This window comes from Heloderma suspectum, chromosome 15 (assembly GCF_057233095.1).
Source record: "Heloderma suspectum isolate Gila_16-S chromosome 15, 16-S_ref, whole genome shotgun sequence".
NCBI lineage: Eukaryota > Metazoa > Chordata > Lepidosauria > Squamata > Helodermatidae > Heloderma > Heloderma suspectum.
This window is the reverse complement of record NC_139472.1, coordinates 12,208,003-12,224,440: the sequence shown is the minus strand read 5'-3', so window position 1 is coordinate 12,224,440 and position 16,438 is coordinate 12,208,003. Positions and strand designations below refer to the sequence as shown.

General features: G+C 45.9%; 1 protein-coding gene across 1 annotated transcript in view; it reads right to left on the bottom strand.

The window, feature by feature from the left end:
* The window catches only part of PLCH2 (phospholipase C eta 2), a 144,058-nt gene that overhangs the window by 74,759 nt on the left and 52,861 nt on the right, over positions 1–16,438 (bottom strand). The window contains exon 10 of the mRNA XM_084822068.1: positions 7,345–7,452. Coding sequence (XP_084678194.1) covers positions 7,345–7,452 — 108 coding nt within the window. The remainder of the gene's footprint in view (positions 1–7,344; positions 7,453–16,438) is intronic.

The window sequence follows — 16,438 nt, the reverse complement described above, 5'->3', positions numbered from 1 at the left end:
CTGAATTTGGACACATTCCTTTGGAAAGATGTCGCAATGTTACTATCAGTAGTCATGAACGAGCGAAATCGTGAAAAGGAAGGGAAAAAACACACACGGAAAAAAACTTCGTAAAACTGGAAAAGAACCACCACCACAACAGAGGGGGGAAGCAGAGAGCCTACTGTGAGCAACAACACGTTTGAGGAGCCATGCTATGTTACCAAACCACCGCTGCACTTCCTGGAAATAGCTGACACAGAGGGTGAATCGTAACACACCAGTCACGCAGTTATTTTAACTTCGAAATCATTTGCAAGATAGCCCAAAATTATCCATTAATGCTAGGCAGGCCCAGACATTTTGTAATGAGGATAAAGTGATGGGTGTGTGTGTGTGTGCTGGGTGTGATGCAAAACAGAAATATGCTGAATAAAAATACAGTCATTCACAGTGCAGTCCTGTGCATATTTACTAGGGATTCCACTGCGTTTGATGGGGCTTACTCACTGCTACATTTGTTGAGGACTGTAGGCTGTATTTCTGAAATTAGGTGCACGGAAAATTACCAGATCAGCACACCAACTGCCCGTCGATAGCCTCAGGATCTTTTCGCTTACTGGCTAGCATCCCGGAAGGCAGTAGCAGCCTCAGTTTTGCAGCTGCATTGTGGGGGAAATAATACAGGCCTCCACCCTTTGAAGAGTCATCCTTGTTATCTATATGGTGTAGATAGTCCTTCCTAAGTGGTCAGAGTACTTCACTTACATGATCTTTGTTTTCACAGGAAAGTGGGATATCCATTAATAGCGAACTCAATTCTGCAAGTGTCAGCCCTCACGTAGCCAAAATGGCATCATCTGCACATGAGGAGGCTTGAAGGAGCCCAAATATTCGCAGAAATACAAAACAATATTTAGAAAAAAATACTGGTGGTGGGAGAGAATCCCAAACAGCCGAATGAGGACTAAGTATGCTCACTGGGCATAGAATATTGAATGACTATTGGGGGGGGGGGTGTTGGAAAATGTGTGTGTGTGTGTAATGGAGCATTCTAGAAAGGACATGGCTGATTGGCTGGCAGGAGCATACCACACTGCAACATTTCGTCACAGCTCCCACTTGTATATGCTAATAGCAAATTCAGGTGCTGGAGTTGTGGTTGTGGTGGCTAGCCCAAACAGGGCTACTTAGGAGCAAACAAGGGAGATATTGGCACATTTGGAGGAACCCCAAGTTTTGCAGAAGTACAAAAGCATTTGAAGAGGGAGGGGATTAAGGGGGCAAAACAGCTCCCCAAACTGCCCAATGAGGGCTGAGTAAACTCAGTGGTCACAGAATGGGGTGGGGGTGGCAGGTGGGGGGGTGGGGGGAGAATAGGAAACCAAGGGGAATGGAAAGGGCATGGATGGCTAGAACACTGAACAGGAGCGCTCCAAACTGTAACATTTGGTTATTACAGAAATAATATCTTGCTTTTCTGTTAAAACAATGAAAAAGCCATGCATGGAAAGTGATTTGAACACTCAGAAACCATACTGTCTAAATGCTAAGCATTACGGACATGACTGAACGACTGATCAATAACAAACAAATATTCTGGCCTGTTCTGCGGCCTCTGTGTAGATAAAACCACATTAAATATGACATCGTTATATGTTATATAGCATATAGCACACCGCATATGTATTTGCCTTTTCTTTCCAACTTGCACCTTCAAAAGAATGCAATCAGTGCTTTCTTAATTGGCCTCAGAAGATGGCGATTAATGCTATCAGAAAACAAGCTGTCATTTTCTGTGCTTTCAAAGTGTCATTCAAGAGCAGGGCTAGTTAAACACATCTGGGAACCCAGGTGCTATTTGCAGAAAGTTAAACACAGAGACAAAACAAATTACAAGCTAATGAAGACAAAGATGAAATGCAAATCTAGGCCTACATCGACTTTTTTTTAAAATCTAAAGTAGGCAGGCTTTCTTTGGAAGGAATGAAAATCCTTCTGCACTCAGCTTTCAGTCTCCAATTCTCCTCCGAGCCTTTTTGGAAAGAGGAAAATAAATTTCATCTCATCTCACTGCTAAAGCTTGGTATTTGAAACTTAACCTGGGAAGATTCACAGCAGGGAAACGGTGATGGTTTCAGCTGGATTAATAATTTCTGTAGCATTTGTGCGAGCTGTTGGGGAAACATAATACTTATCTAGTACGACTGCATATATTTTGAAATTACTCTGTTGTTCATCTATTTTTCATATATATATATACATGTGTGTGTGTGTTTGTGTGTGTATGTGTGTGTGTGTGTGTGTGTGTGTATATATATATATATATATATACGTGTGTGTGTGTGTATGCATAATCCGGACAAAACTCACTTTCTAGCCTTATTGCACCTAGAACGTGAACCTATTGCTGAGACCTAGCCTAGCAAGCAATGTGAGATCGAGTCCTTGCCCTATTCCAGCCTCCAAGCAGAGCAAAGGAGCTCTCCAGCTGAGCAGGAGAAGGGCTGTCCAGCAGGTAGGTAGATTAGGAGCTGGACTACGGTGGATGTTGCATCAGCAGCTTCTAGGCAGTAAATGGGGGTTTAAAATGGTTTAAATCATAAAACTGGGGAACTGGCAGCCCTCTGAGAGTCAATGTGGTATAGTGATTAGAGTGTTTGGGACTCTAGAGACCCAGGTTCTAGTCCCTACTCGGCTATGAAGCCCACCAGGTGACTTTGGGCCAGTCGCTGACTCTCAGCCTCACCTACCTCACAGGGTTATTGGGAGGATACACTGGGGCCATGTAAGCCTCCTTGGGTTCTTTGCAAGAGGGGAAAAAGCAGGATATAAATATAATAAATAAATAAAATGTGGTTAGACTGCAATGCCCATCGGCCTCAGCCAGCATGGCCAATGGTCAGGGATGATGGGAGTTGTGGTCCAACAACATCTGGAGGGCTACAGCTTCCCCATCCCTTGTGTGAATACACTGCATGGGCGGCTGCACCCTTCCTAGTGTGTGACTGAAGCCCTGATCCTGACCATGCTTGTGGTCAGGCTTCCTCCTTGCGTGTAGGACTCCGACACACGCTGCCTCGTTCTGCCACATGTGTGCTGTGTCATCAGGACCAAGCTTTGGTTCAGGCAGAATGCACACTTGAAAGTAGCCGTCAAGTGCACGTGTTTTCTGCTGGACTGCCTGTTGGCCCTAAGATCTAATTTGCCTCCCTGATAAATGAACCTCCAAATCCTAGAACTATTGACCCTAACCCCAAAGCTGTTTACCCATAAAAATATATGTTTGGGGGCTTCCCTAAAATTTGAGTGCAATTTCAGTTTGGAGTTTTGCCGAGCATGTTAGATGATTGGTGTCTGGTCTCCAGTTTCTAAAATGTCATGTTTCAAATGAATAGCATCACAGCACCAACACCCCCACCCCACCCCCCAACCTCCCTGCACTGTTTCAACACAGCCATGGTTTGGTAACACAGCAGTTTGATTTAAAGCCAAGCGGGCTAAACTCTATGACGGACAATCTGCTTCTACCATACCTTCCACTTCAAAAAGATGTGATGGTCAGGCAAGAGAGGGAGACAAAAAGCCATCAGGAGCGTCAAACATCACAAAGGTATCAGGACTGACTGCTGAATGGACAAGGTTTTCCCTCAAATAGGATTTTAAAGGCCCCCTCCTCCCTAAGGGGTTTTTCTTCAAAGGAAATTTAGAGGTCAAGCAAAATCAAGTGGTAAAGTTTTTCCTGGACTGTACCATTTCAGGTGTGGGTGCAGGTAGCATCTTTGAAGGTACTCCCACAACAACAAACAAAAAGCCCTTCTGAATATGAGCTGAATATAAGCCAACCATGTGATGTGGCTGCAAAAAGGGCAAATGCTATTTTGGGCTGCATTAACAGAGGTATAGCTTCCAATCATGTAAAGTACTCATTCCCCTCTACTCAGCACTGGTTAGTCCTCATCTGGAGTACTGTGTCCAGTTCTGGGTACCACACTTGAAGAAGGATGCAGACAAACTGGAGAGGGTTCAGAGGAGGGCAACAAAGATGATCAGGGGACTGGAAAGCCCTGTGAGGAGAGACTGAAAGAACTGGGCATGTTTAGCCTTGAGAATAGAAGACTGAGGGGAGATACAATAGCACTCTTCAAGTACTGGAATGGTTGTCACAGAGAGAAAGGCCAGGATCTCTTCTCGATCATCCCAGAGCACAGGATACGGAATCATGGGCTCAGGTTACAGGAAGCCAGATTCTGACTGAACATTAGGAAAAACTTCCTGACTGTTAGAGCAATACGACAATGGAACCAATTCCCTAGGGAGGCGGTGGGCTCTCCCACACTGGAGGCCTTCAAGACGAAGCTGGACAGCCACCTGTCAGGGATGCTCTGACTTGGATTCCTGCATTGAGCAGGGGGTTGGACTCGATGGTCTTAAAGGCCCCTTCCAACCCTACTATTCTGTGGTTCTCCCAGCACATGCCAAGGAGACATCAAGACCAGTTCCTTCCTCATGACATGCTCGATTTTTTCATTTTATTGCATGTGCAGGGTGGTTTTGCTTTTTAATCAGGCGAACATTTCAACATGGAGCCCTCCACCCGCGACCTTGAATGGCCCAGTCCAGGTTCACTTTTTAAAGAGTTTGCTTTTCTTCCTGATCCTGCTGAATGTATAAAATCACAACCACCAACAACCACCAAGACCAAAATGACTGTACGCATAACTGTGAGAGCAAAGAAATGAAGTCTGGAAGAAAAGTGAAAGGAGTACCAGATGCTCATTGTCTTCATCCAAGGTAATCGTCTTATTCTAAAAAGTATTAAACACTTTGACTGTATCATTTATAGGGCTGAGTTCGGGCGTACTGGTGATAATAAATGGAACTGGAACAAAATCTAATGATGAAATGTTGCTCTATATAGTTAAAACATAGACATAAAAACAGTAAGAATACACTGTTATTGTGCTGAAAAAGAAATATACATCAAACCAATGAGAGGGAATACGATGTTGTTGCGTTATAAAAACCTAACCATACCCAAAATAACCAATACCAAATAAACCACATGCCTTTCAATGTACAGTCTTCCTTGGCGGTCTAGTGCTAAGTATGTGGTCTAGTGAATAAGAGGTATGCCCCAAAGTAAACACACACACACACACACACACACACACACAGAAACACATTGCATACCAGCACCGTAACAGTATATTCTTTCTTATAGTTTTATGTATATGTTATAAATGTATAGATAAACATTTCACTATTCGATTTTTTTCCAGGTACTTTTACTATCACTAGTACTAACCCAGTTGTTTCATTGCTGTATTTCTAAAGGGTTGGGAGGAAACCTCCTGTTTGGGTTAGGTCGTTTATAGGTCTGAGCCATAACAGCCTCTCAACAATTTTGCCACCTCGTTTGTAGGGTGCGAAGTTGGAGCGGCATTCTGGGAAATCTCCAAGAGTTATGCAAAAGTTTGCCCCGGCGCTTCTGAATTTCCTAGCAGCCACCCCCATGTGATTCCACCTTCAAGTGAAGGCAAGAACAATTGTGCTGACTCGGATTGGCTTCAAGTGTTCTGATGATGTCATCAAACAGCATGATGTCATCAAACAGGGAGCTATGCTTCCAACCCTCACTTTAGAGGAAAATTGCGGGGGTTAGGGAATGATGGCTGCCAGCCAGCGAGACATCCAGGAACACTGTTGCTTCTGCCCCAAGCACACTAAACATCTATGTGCAAAAGCTTACATAAGCACGCATGCAGTTCAGGCTATATCTTTATCATGAGGCTGTGGTTTAATATATTAGCCAGTATTTGTATATTATGTATATTAGATTGAGAACCAGATTAATTTTGCACGTTGTTCATTTTGATGTAATGGATCACTTTTTACTTTTCTAAACAGTAAACATTTACTTTAAAAAATTAATATGATTTAACATTCTTAGCTTTCATTTGTTTTAGGTTTCTAGACCTCACGGCTGCCGGGAAAGGTTTTCGAACTATCCTGGGGCATTGGAGATAGAGAGAGATGTTATCTCTTTTTTTCTGTTTGGTATGTATGTGTACTTGGCTGTGAGGTATCCTGGATTCTACTTTGAAATGCCCGATTTTTACTGTGAAGAAAGGAGAGGTATGTTAATCAGCCATAACTAAAGCATTTGAACGGGTTCAATTATGCATCGCTTCTGTGGCTGTTCCAAAATGTGAGGATTGCTGTTGTTATGAACATCTTCTATGCCAGTAACCTAGGGCTATTGTAGAGACTTTTTTTCATAACTTCCACTAGGAAAAAGTCCAATTGGAGTGAGAGAAATTAATGGAATGACAATTATCACAGCTAGAAGAAGATGTGGATTCAATCGAGGCTGGTGGCTCTGATATCAGTGGGGCCAGTGAATCCGCTCTGGATTTCAGTCAGAACCAGTCAGAACTCTAAAGCAGCACCTTGGATAGCTCCTTTAGAGCTCTGACTGGTTCTGACTAAAACCTGGAGCAGATTCTCCCTACCTCCAGCAGCGTGACCACTGGCATTGATTAGGGCTGTCCTAGGCTTCATTGCTAAGCCACTCTACAGTGTGTCAGAAGGTTGTTGTGCTTTTGCGTATGTAGAGGTTCTGCTTGTGCCCCCAAAAAGTCTGCAAGGGAACCTTTGACATAGGTCTCTTTTCAGGAGGCTCCAAATTTTCCACAAAAATCCCTCAAGAATGTAAGAAGAACCCTGTTGGATCAGACCAAAAGCCTATCTAATCCAGCATTCTATTTCCCACAGGAGGCAATCAGATGCTTCTGGGAAGGCCACGAGCAGGACATGCTATTCTTCCCTGGCAACTCTGGTGCCAGTAATCCTGGAGGTAGCATTTAGACAGCATGGCTATTGGCTACTGGCCATTGATAGCCTTCTCTATTAAGGTGTCTAATCCCCTTTTAAAGCGACCTAAGCTAGTGGCTGTCACCACATTTTGTTTCAGTCAATTCCATAGGTTCACTATTCACTGTGTGAAGAAGTGTACTTCTTTCTGTGGCTATCTGCTGACCTCTGCTGTGGTTGCCATGGCAACAGCACCATTTCCCCCCTTCGCTTCTCCAAATGGTCCTAACCAATCAGGGTTGCCATGTAGCCAATCAGGGTGAGTGCCGCATTGCTTCTTGCCTTCATTCTGAATGGATGAAAACACCAAAAATCACCAGGTTTTTTTGTGTGTGTTTTTTGCCGCTAACAAAGTCTTTGGCAAAAAAGGGCTCCCTCATTATTAGGCTCAGCCTTAATATAAATAGAGGGTGTTCATTATGAGCACTCTCAACTCAGTATTGCATCAACTTTTGTATTCAGTGTTCCATTCAACATTTCAATGCTTACATCTCCATTCATCAGTTTACAGTCATCATCAATCTCATCAGCACTGTCCTCATCAGACACTTCTCCTTCCTCTGCATCCTCACTAATGTTGGCTGGAAGCTTCTTCCCCTAGAAAGCAAAAGCATCATTAAGCTGATGGAACAGCACAACCTAGGAAAAGAATCAATACAAAGTGCTGTATTGACGATATCTTAGACTAGCAAGCATTAAAAGATAAATATCATAGATCGATACACACACACAGAGAGAGAGAGAGAGAGAGAGAGATTTCTCCCATTTTTATTCTATACAAGATTGGTCCCTCCTCCCATTTTTACCCTCATGACAACTCTGTGAAGTAGGTTGAACTGAAACTTTCCTAGTGACCTCCACCATGACCGCTCTTTGATGTGCTTTCGCCAGGCTTTGAAAACTTGGCTGTTCAGGCAGACATTTGGGGTGGGTTAGGGTTTTTTAGAGCCATGTTGTTTTGTTGATTATGTTGTATTTTGTGTTATTTGTATTGTACGCCACCTAGAGTGGCCAGGTAGCCAGCCAGAGGGGGGGGGCAATCAATCAATCAATCAATCAAATAAATAAATAAATAGATCCAACTTCACTCAGTGGGCTTCCTGTTTGCGTAGGGATTTCAACCTGGGTCTCCCTAATCCAAAGGCAAACATCTATGGGGAAAAAAATCTATGGCTGCTCCATTTCAGAGCCAAAAATAACCTCTTCTCATGAGATTTGTGTCACCTTGGAGAGCCAAAACTTTGCCCAGGGCTCAGATTGTTCTCATCCCAGCTGTCCTCTGAACATAGGAGTCCAAATCAGACAGGTTGATATATATTTATTGATTGATAATCTTCATCACAAAATCCCCCAAAACGTTAGCTAGAACAGTTGCAGCTTCATCTACTAAGATGTTGGGTTATCAGCAATGAGAGAAGGATCTCCGGTACTTATCAAAGCTCCATCTAAACGAATTACTTTAAATGCGGAAGATTCTGGAAGAAAGTTGGCATTGATCTCCAGCACTTCAAAATTCAATCATCTAGAAATGGCCAACAGCAGCAGCAGACTGGATAAAATGTTTTGAGGAAAATGAAATGAAGTTTGCAGGGCTCTGTGTGGTACACACAGTAAGTGTATAGTGCAAAGCTGGCATGGGGCAGGGGTGGCTAGAGTTCAGTTTGAGGGAAAAATATTTTCAGTCATAAGTTTGGAAGGAAACCAGTGAAAAGTTAAACAACAACAACACTGTACAGTTACTGAACTTACCAGAAATATGTAGATATTGTATATATCTACATACATACATACATACATATGTTTGTGTGTAGATACATACAAATGCTGCAGTTCCAATTTCTCAAAGCATTCATAGAATCATAGAATAGTAGGGTTGGACGGGGCCTACAAGACCATCGAGTCCAACCCCCTGCTCAAGGCAGGAATCCAAGTCAGAGTAGGGATGTACAAGAGGCACTTACCTTTCATGGGTTATGCTTATGGTTGGGGGGGAGGCGTTCCGTCCCTCCCCCCAGAATCCTCTCCAGGGGGGGAGGCGCTCCGTTCCTCCCCCCCCCCCCCGGAATCCTGGCCGGCCGGCTGTGCTCCGCAGAGATTCTGCAGAGCCGCCGGCCGGCTCCGCCAGCAGCCGGACATCCGGCCGCTGGCTAGCAGGGATGCAAATGGCAGCGGCCATAGCCGCCGCCATTTGCGTCCCTGCAGTCAGCCGTGATAGGCTACGTAAATGTTTACGTAGCCTATCACGGCTGACTTAAAAAAAAATAAATGTGCATACGCAAATGGCAGCGGCCGTGGCCGCCGCCATTTGTGTTCCTTATTTTGGCATGTCTTAGTCTACGTAAACATTTACGTAGACTAAGATGGCGAAAATAAGGGGAACGCAAATAGCGTAGACACTATTTATAGCGTAGACACTAATAGCAAGTAGCGTAGACACTAGTAAATGTTTACGTAGACTAAGACGTGCCAAAATAAGGAACACAAATGGTGGCGGCCATGGCCGCCGCCATTTGCGTACGCGCGTTTTTGTTTTGTTTTTTAAAAAGTCAGCCGTGATAGACTACGTAAACATTTACGTAGCCTATCACATTTTTTTTTAAACCTAGCCGTGATAGGCCTATCACATTTTTTTTTTTAATTGGAAATGGCGGCAGCAGCCAGTCGGAAGACCAGCCGCCGCCGCTGCCAAACCGCCGCCGAACCGCCGCAGCCGCCGCCACCACCGCCGCCGCCGTCACCAGGAAGATCCGCCCAAGGTAAGTCTCATCCTGGGGGTGGCGGGGGGGTGGCAGGCGGTTCCGCCACCAATACACCCGAGATCCGTGTAGGGGTGCACGAAAGCCACTGACCTGGTCTCGCAGCTTGCTTCGCGGTGGGGGGGAGGCACTTCGCTGCTCCCCCTGAAGTTCAGGCCGGGGAGGAGGCTTCCCTCCTCGCCCGGCTGAAATTTAGGCCGGGGGGGAGGCTTCCCGCCTTGCCCGGACGAATTTCAGGCCGGGGAGGAGGCGCCTCGCCTCGCCCGGCCGCGAAAAAAAAAAAAAAACGCCCCCGTGATAGGCTACGTGATGATTAACATAGCCTATCATGGCTAGATCTGCAAAGTCAGCCGTGATAGGCTACGTTAATCATCACGTAGCCTATCACGGGTGACTTAAAAAAAAAAAAGCATGTACGCAAATGGCGGCCCCCATAGGGAGCCGCCATTCGCGTTCCTTATTTGGTCACTGTAGTCTACGTAAATCTTTACGTAGACTACGGCGAAAATAAGGGCAACGCAAATAGCGTTGCCCTTATTTTCGCCGTAGTCTATGTAATCTTTACATAGACTACAGCGACCAAATAAGGAACGCGAATGGCGGCTCCCTATGGGGGCCGCCATTAGCTGTACGTGCTTTTTTTTTTTTTTTAAGTCACCCGTGATAGGCTACGTGATGATTTACGTAGCCTATCACGGCTGACTTTGCAAATCTAGCCATGATAGGCTACGTTAATCGTCACGTAGCCTATCACGGGGGCGTGGGGGTTTTTTACTTTTATTGGAATGGTGGCGGTGGCAGCCGGTCAAAAGACCGGCTGCCGCCTCTGCCCCTGTCGAAGACCTGCCGAACCGCCGCCAGGACCCGCCACCGGGAGGGACATTCAGGAAAGGTAAGTCCCATCCAGGGGGGTGGGCGGGGTGCGGAGGGGGTGCGGAGAATTTCTCCCCGAAACAACTTCGGGGGGCCAAATACGTTGGCACTTGCCCCCCCCAAGTTTCGGGGAGAAATTCTCCCCCATCCCTAGATCCGTGGCGGAATTTTCGTACATCCCTAAGTCAGAGCATCCCTGGCAGGTGGCTGTCCAGCCTCATCTTGAATGCCTCCAGTGTGGGAGAGCCCACCACCTCCCCAGGTAATCGGTTCCATTGTCATATTGCTCTAACACTCAGGAAGGTTTTCCTGATGTTCAGCCGGAATCTGGCTTCCTGTCACTTGAGCCCATTATTCTGTGTCCTGCACTCTGGGATGATCAAGAATAGATGCTGGCCTTCCTCTCTGTGACAACCTTTCCAGTACTTGAAGAGCGCTATCCTATCTCCCCTCAGTCTTCTCATCTCAAGGCTAAACATGCCCAGCTCTTTCAGTCTCTCTTCATAGGGCTTTGTTTCCACTCCCCTGACCATCTTCGCTGCCCTTTTCTGAACCCTCTCCAGTTTGTCTGCATTCCACATACTTAAGCTAAACACATGCATACATTATACTCCGAGGTCTTTCCAACAACCCTGTAAGGAAAGCCTATCATCAAGAGCAGCTTCCAGTTTGAAAGGTCCCTCAGCCAGGAGACCACCAGTGGGCCCCTCTGGCTTACTTTGCAGCGTTGCCAGGCAGCTAGGTTTAGGAGCTGCCATTTTGCTTTTAAGAACGTAAGAAAAGCCATGCTGGATCAGACCAAGGGTCCATCCAATCCAGCACCCTGCCTACATAGTGGCCAACCAGTTGTCAACCTGGAACCCACAAACAGGACATAATGCCAAAGAGCATTTTACACAACGCCCAAGAGCAATTCTCCATTGGGGCAGGATAGGAAATTGAAATGGCAATTCCCAGATCCAGATGTTTTTAAAAGGCATCACTGGTGAACAGACAGCAACAGGAAGGAGGGGGAGCACCAAGTCCAGAGGTCTCCAGGGTTGAGGACCACAGCAGGTGCCCAACACTGCACAGGCCCCTGTTGCTGGCCTTGCATATGTTGGAAAACCTTCTATGGAAGGAGCCTCCCTAACTTTCATGGATAATTGATTCAATTGGTTGAATGACTGTTAGAAAGTTCTGGCTGAAATTTAACCTTGGCTATGAAAGAGTCAGGTTTGTATGGGGGGGGGGGTTGGTTCATAAAAAAAAAAAACACCCATTAAATGTTCCATTTTTACAGTGAAAAAGATAACGACTTTCACAGCCAGCCACAGTTAAGGTTATACATACATATATCAAAACACAAAATTCTCTCCCACTAGTGTGACAGTTTATCGATGTGCTCAGAATGTCAGAGGGCTCATTACCACTTGCATATCTCTCATGCCAACAACCTTCAATCTCACGAGCATGCCTGCGCATACACATGCTGTCACAAGCAAGGCTCATCCACATCATGCTTCTTCCAAGGACTGGACGCAGGTTTTGTGGAACATTTAATTCTCCCGGTCCACATGACTGAGGGACCATCTACATTTCTCAGTTACACCAGTTTGAAATGAGTTTAACCCTTATGGTTTCCACCAATGAGCCTTAAGGATAGTTGCCCCATGAAAGAGCCAACAAGTCTTGGTGAGTGTCAGGAGGATATAAGGTGAGTCATGCTGGATCAGACCAACTTTTCCAGCATCCTGTTTCTCACAGTGATTAACCAATGGAAAACCTATAAGCAGAGCATAAAGGTACACACACACATGGCAGTGTTTGCTCCAGAGTAAGTGGTATGCAGAATTACACTGACTTTGAATATGGAGGTGCTTCTAGTTGGGTATTACAGAGCAGAATCTAATAGGATGCTTATGCCCCCACCCATTCCCTTCTGTCCCGCCAATTCCCTTCCGCAAGAGGTGGGCCCCGCTGATTCCATTGCGCAACTGGGACCCACCACTTACACAAGGGAGATTTAGTGCTTCCTAGAGGAAGCCCCTGAATGAGCAGAAACACTTCTGGAAGGAGGCAAGTCGGCGAAGTGGGCTGACCTGCCTCCTTCCAGAAATGAGCGTCTCTACTCATTTTGAGTTGCCCTGGAAGCGCTAAATTGCCACTGCACAAGCGGTGGGGGCTGCTTGTGCAATGGAATTGGTGGGGCAGAAGAGAATTGGTGCGGGTGGAAATGCCCCACTGAATTCTACCCACAGCTAGGAATTTCTCTGATGCCCTTTTAAAAAAGCCCTGGAAGCCAGTGGCTATCACTAAGAAGAACATAAGATCATAAGAACATAAGACTTGCCCTGCTGGATCAGACCAAGGGTCCATCTAGTCCAGCATTCTGTTCACACAGTGGCCAACCAGCTGTCAACCAGGAAATCACAAGCAGGACACAAGTGCAACAGCACTCTCCCCCCCATGTTCCCAGCAACTGGTGTATATAGGCATTCTGCCTCTGATACTGGACTAGTAGCCATTGAGGGCCTTCTCCTCCAGGAATTTATCTAAGCCCCTTTTAAAGCCACCCACTACATTTTGCAGCAGCCAATTCCATCCATACATTATGTGCAATGTTAAGGACTTTCTTGAGCTGCCACATCTTGAACCTTGAGAGAAAGTCAGGTAGGGAACCAGGGAATTGCAGAAAAAACAACCAGAACACCTGCTGTTCCAATAATATTCTTGTTTCTATGTGAGTCCAGAGGGCGTACGCACTTAGGTAGGCCAGAGCTAGAAACTCTGTTCTCAGAGTGAGGAACTGAGTGGGCAGATGTAGTTGGAGCAATCTTGGATCAAGCTACAACAGAGCCCAGAACATGGCTAAGTCAGAGGGGTCTCAATGCAGGAGATCCTGAGCTGCTGACGCATCCCCAACAGATAGCTGTCCAGCTTCTACTTATAGAATAGTAGTCATAGAATAGTAGGGTTGGAAGGGGCCTACAAGGCCATCTTGAAAACTTGAAAACTTCCTGTGAGGGAGAGCTCACCCCTATGCATCATTGGTTCCATTACTGAAGAAGGCTTTTCTAATATTCAGCTCACATCTACTCTACCATCAAATACACCCATTAGATCTAGTCCTGTCCTCTGGCGCAGTAGGGAACATGTCTTTGCCCTCGTCTCTGTGATGGCCCATTAAGGATTTGAAGATGTCCCCCCTCCGCTGTCTTCTCTTCTCCAGGCTCAGTCACACAACACACACACACACACACACTCAACTTCAATAGGTACTCATAGGTCAAAGCAAGGTGGGACTTTTTCTAGACATCTGTGCAATAAGAACTGTTTCCTGAACCCATCTTGGATATGTCTACGTCCATAGACTTAAAGTGGTTTAATAGCCATTCCCTCCAGGGGAACACTGGGAACTGCAGTTCTATAAAGGGGGTGGGGGAATCTATGAACATTTTGGGCTGCTTAGTTTAGGAAAAGGTGGGTAAGAGGGGACATGATAGAGGTTTACAAAACTATATATGGGATGAAGGAAAATAACTTTTTCTTCATTCTCACATAATATTTGAGGGAGAATAATCCAGTGACATTTATTGTCAGTAGATGCAGGACAGACACAAGAACGTACTTCCTCACATAGAGCTTCGAGAATCCACTGCCAGATGGGCTAGGGATGGTCATTAGCTTAGATGGCTTAAAAGGGAGGTTTTTCAAATTCATGGGGGAGGGGAGATCTATCAGGGGCTACTAGACATGGTAGCCATATAGAACCATCAGCCTCGGAGGCCGTGTACCTCTGAGCATACCAGTTGCTGGGAAGCTAGAGCAAGGAGAGGCCTGTTGTCTTCAAACCATGCTTTGCAGAGTTCCTAGTGGCTTCTGGTGGGCCACTCTGGGAAAAATGGCGTTGGATTAGCTGGATCTCATCCAGCAGGGCTCTAGCATAGCCCTCAGCACCTTCACCAAAGTGATGTTCACCAGATTCTTAGTGGAGGAGATGGGGGAGTCGTGACAGTGAAAAACTGGCATGAAACTGATAATGATACATAATTAGAGTAGACGTGTGTTCCGTGTGGTGTGCGTTCCTTCACCCTTTGTTTTGCAGGAAGAGGCTGCTGCTTTCTTTCCACCTCTGGACTAGCCTCCCACAGAAGACGATGTCACGGCTCATGTCAGTCTCTGGTGGCCTTTCCCCAACACACCCGTGCGGCATGATGCATTGTGACGCGGCACTTTATTTAGACCCCTTTGTTTTGCATCTGTTGTTTGCTTAAGGACATCTTCGGCATTTACACTGACCTTCCTGAAGGATTAGCCCAGAATAAGTAAACACAGTGGAAAGCTTTTCTTGTTAGACCTTTCTTCCCCCCGCTACAACCCCTGCCCCCAATGTCTTCAAATGACATTGAAAGTCTTTTTTCTTTTTTGCAGACTTGTACCCAGACTCCATTATTTGGACTACAGTCTATAAAAAGTTTGTGATTTTTTTTTTTTTTTAAACAGCATATGCATTAGAAGCAAGAAGGTGCCATGGCCTCATTTTACAACTGGCAAATATAAACTTTCAAGAGACTTCACAGACCCATCCTTACACCTATGCGCTGTTGGTGCATGTGGGGGGGGGGGACAAAAAACATGTTTATGAAGTGGAGGTGGGGAGAGAAAGGAGACAGAATCTGAAGGATCACAGGCGGTTAGCTTTGTGAGTGGAATAATGATGGGAAAATACAGCAGCTTACTATGTACCTTGTGTAGAACTAACTAAGGATGTGCTTTCCACCCAGCAGAAAGTTGAGACTTTTTACATTTTCCAGCTGAACACTTGAAAAGGCCCCCCTCCCCCCCCCACTGACTGCTTCCTTTTCCTCCTACCCCTGCCCTAAGGTCTCTAAACCTTTCATTTTTCCCCCTAAGAAAAACATTATCCCCAAGAAAATCTTGACCGCCCCCCAAAGTTCCCTGCTTCCAAAAACCTTTGCAAAAGACTCTGTGCAGCAGGGCCAGTGGGCGCTCCCGCAAAAATGGTCAGGGCAAGAGGGTGTGGCAAACCATATTCCCACCACTGTCAGGTACCAAGCCCTCGGAGCACACCTCTTCCCCACGGTACGTTTTTGGCCACCTTTGGCTGGCCTGCCCACTATGACCATTTCCACAGCACCCCCAACTCAGCTTGCAAACCGGGCTGCAGGTTTCTTCCCAAAATCTGGGAACATTTTCATTGTGATTATTTTTGGATTGCGTAAATAGCAATTTGCGCACATTGCGTCTGCAATATGCGCAATTTGCACACATTTCGCTTGCAATGTGCACAATTTGTGTAAATCACACCCAGAATTTGCACAAATTACACCTGGAATTTGTGCAAATTACAGCTGAAATTTGGACAAATAATACAAGTGACTGCAAATTGTGCAAATTACTCTTTACACTAATTTAAAAACCCTCCGAAAATCCACTAACTGGACCAACTCAATGTAGATTGAGTCAGACCAGCTCGTGGGAAAGTGAGCTGAAGTCCGGGGGGCCAAGCTCCACCCCCCTGGCCGGATTCCTCCAACATCCCTACTTTAGATTTCTGCAAAGCACTCTGCACAGGGTTGTCCTTGAAGGTGGCACAGGGGATGCTGGTATGCAAAATGCAGCAGCTAGATTGTTGTTGGAACAGCATGTAGGAACAATATAACACCTCTATTAAAGGAAGCACGTTGTTGGCTGCCAATACCCTTCTGCTCTGAATTCAAGGTGTAGGTCTGAGGTAGGGATGGCTGAACTCATCCCTGTCTGCACCATCCTCTGCGAGCTGCCAGGTGGTACACGCACGCCCAATCCCTCAGCGAATTGCTATTTTGCATAAAAATAAAAATGCTCCATTTACGCCTGTCATCTTGCATAAATGGCCCCTGTAAGGCTGCCATTTGCGTAAATGGGGATTTACGGAAAAGCCCGAGCCGCCATTTTTACGCAGAATGGCA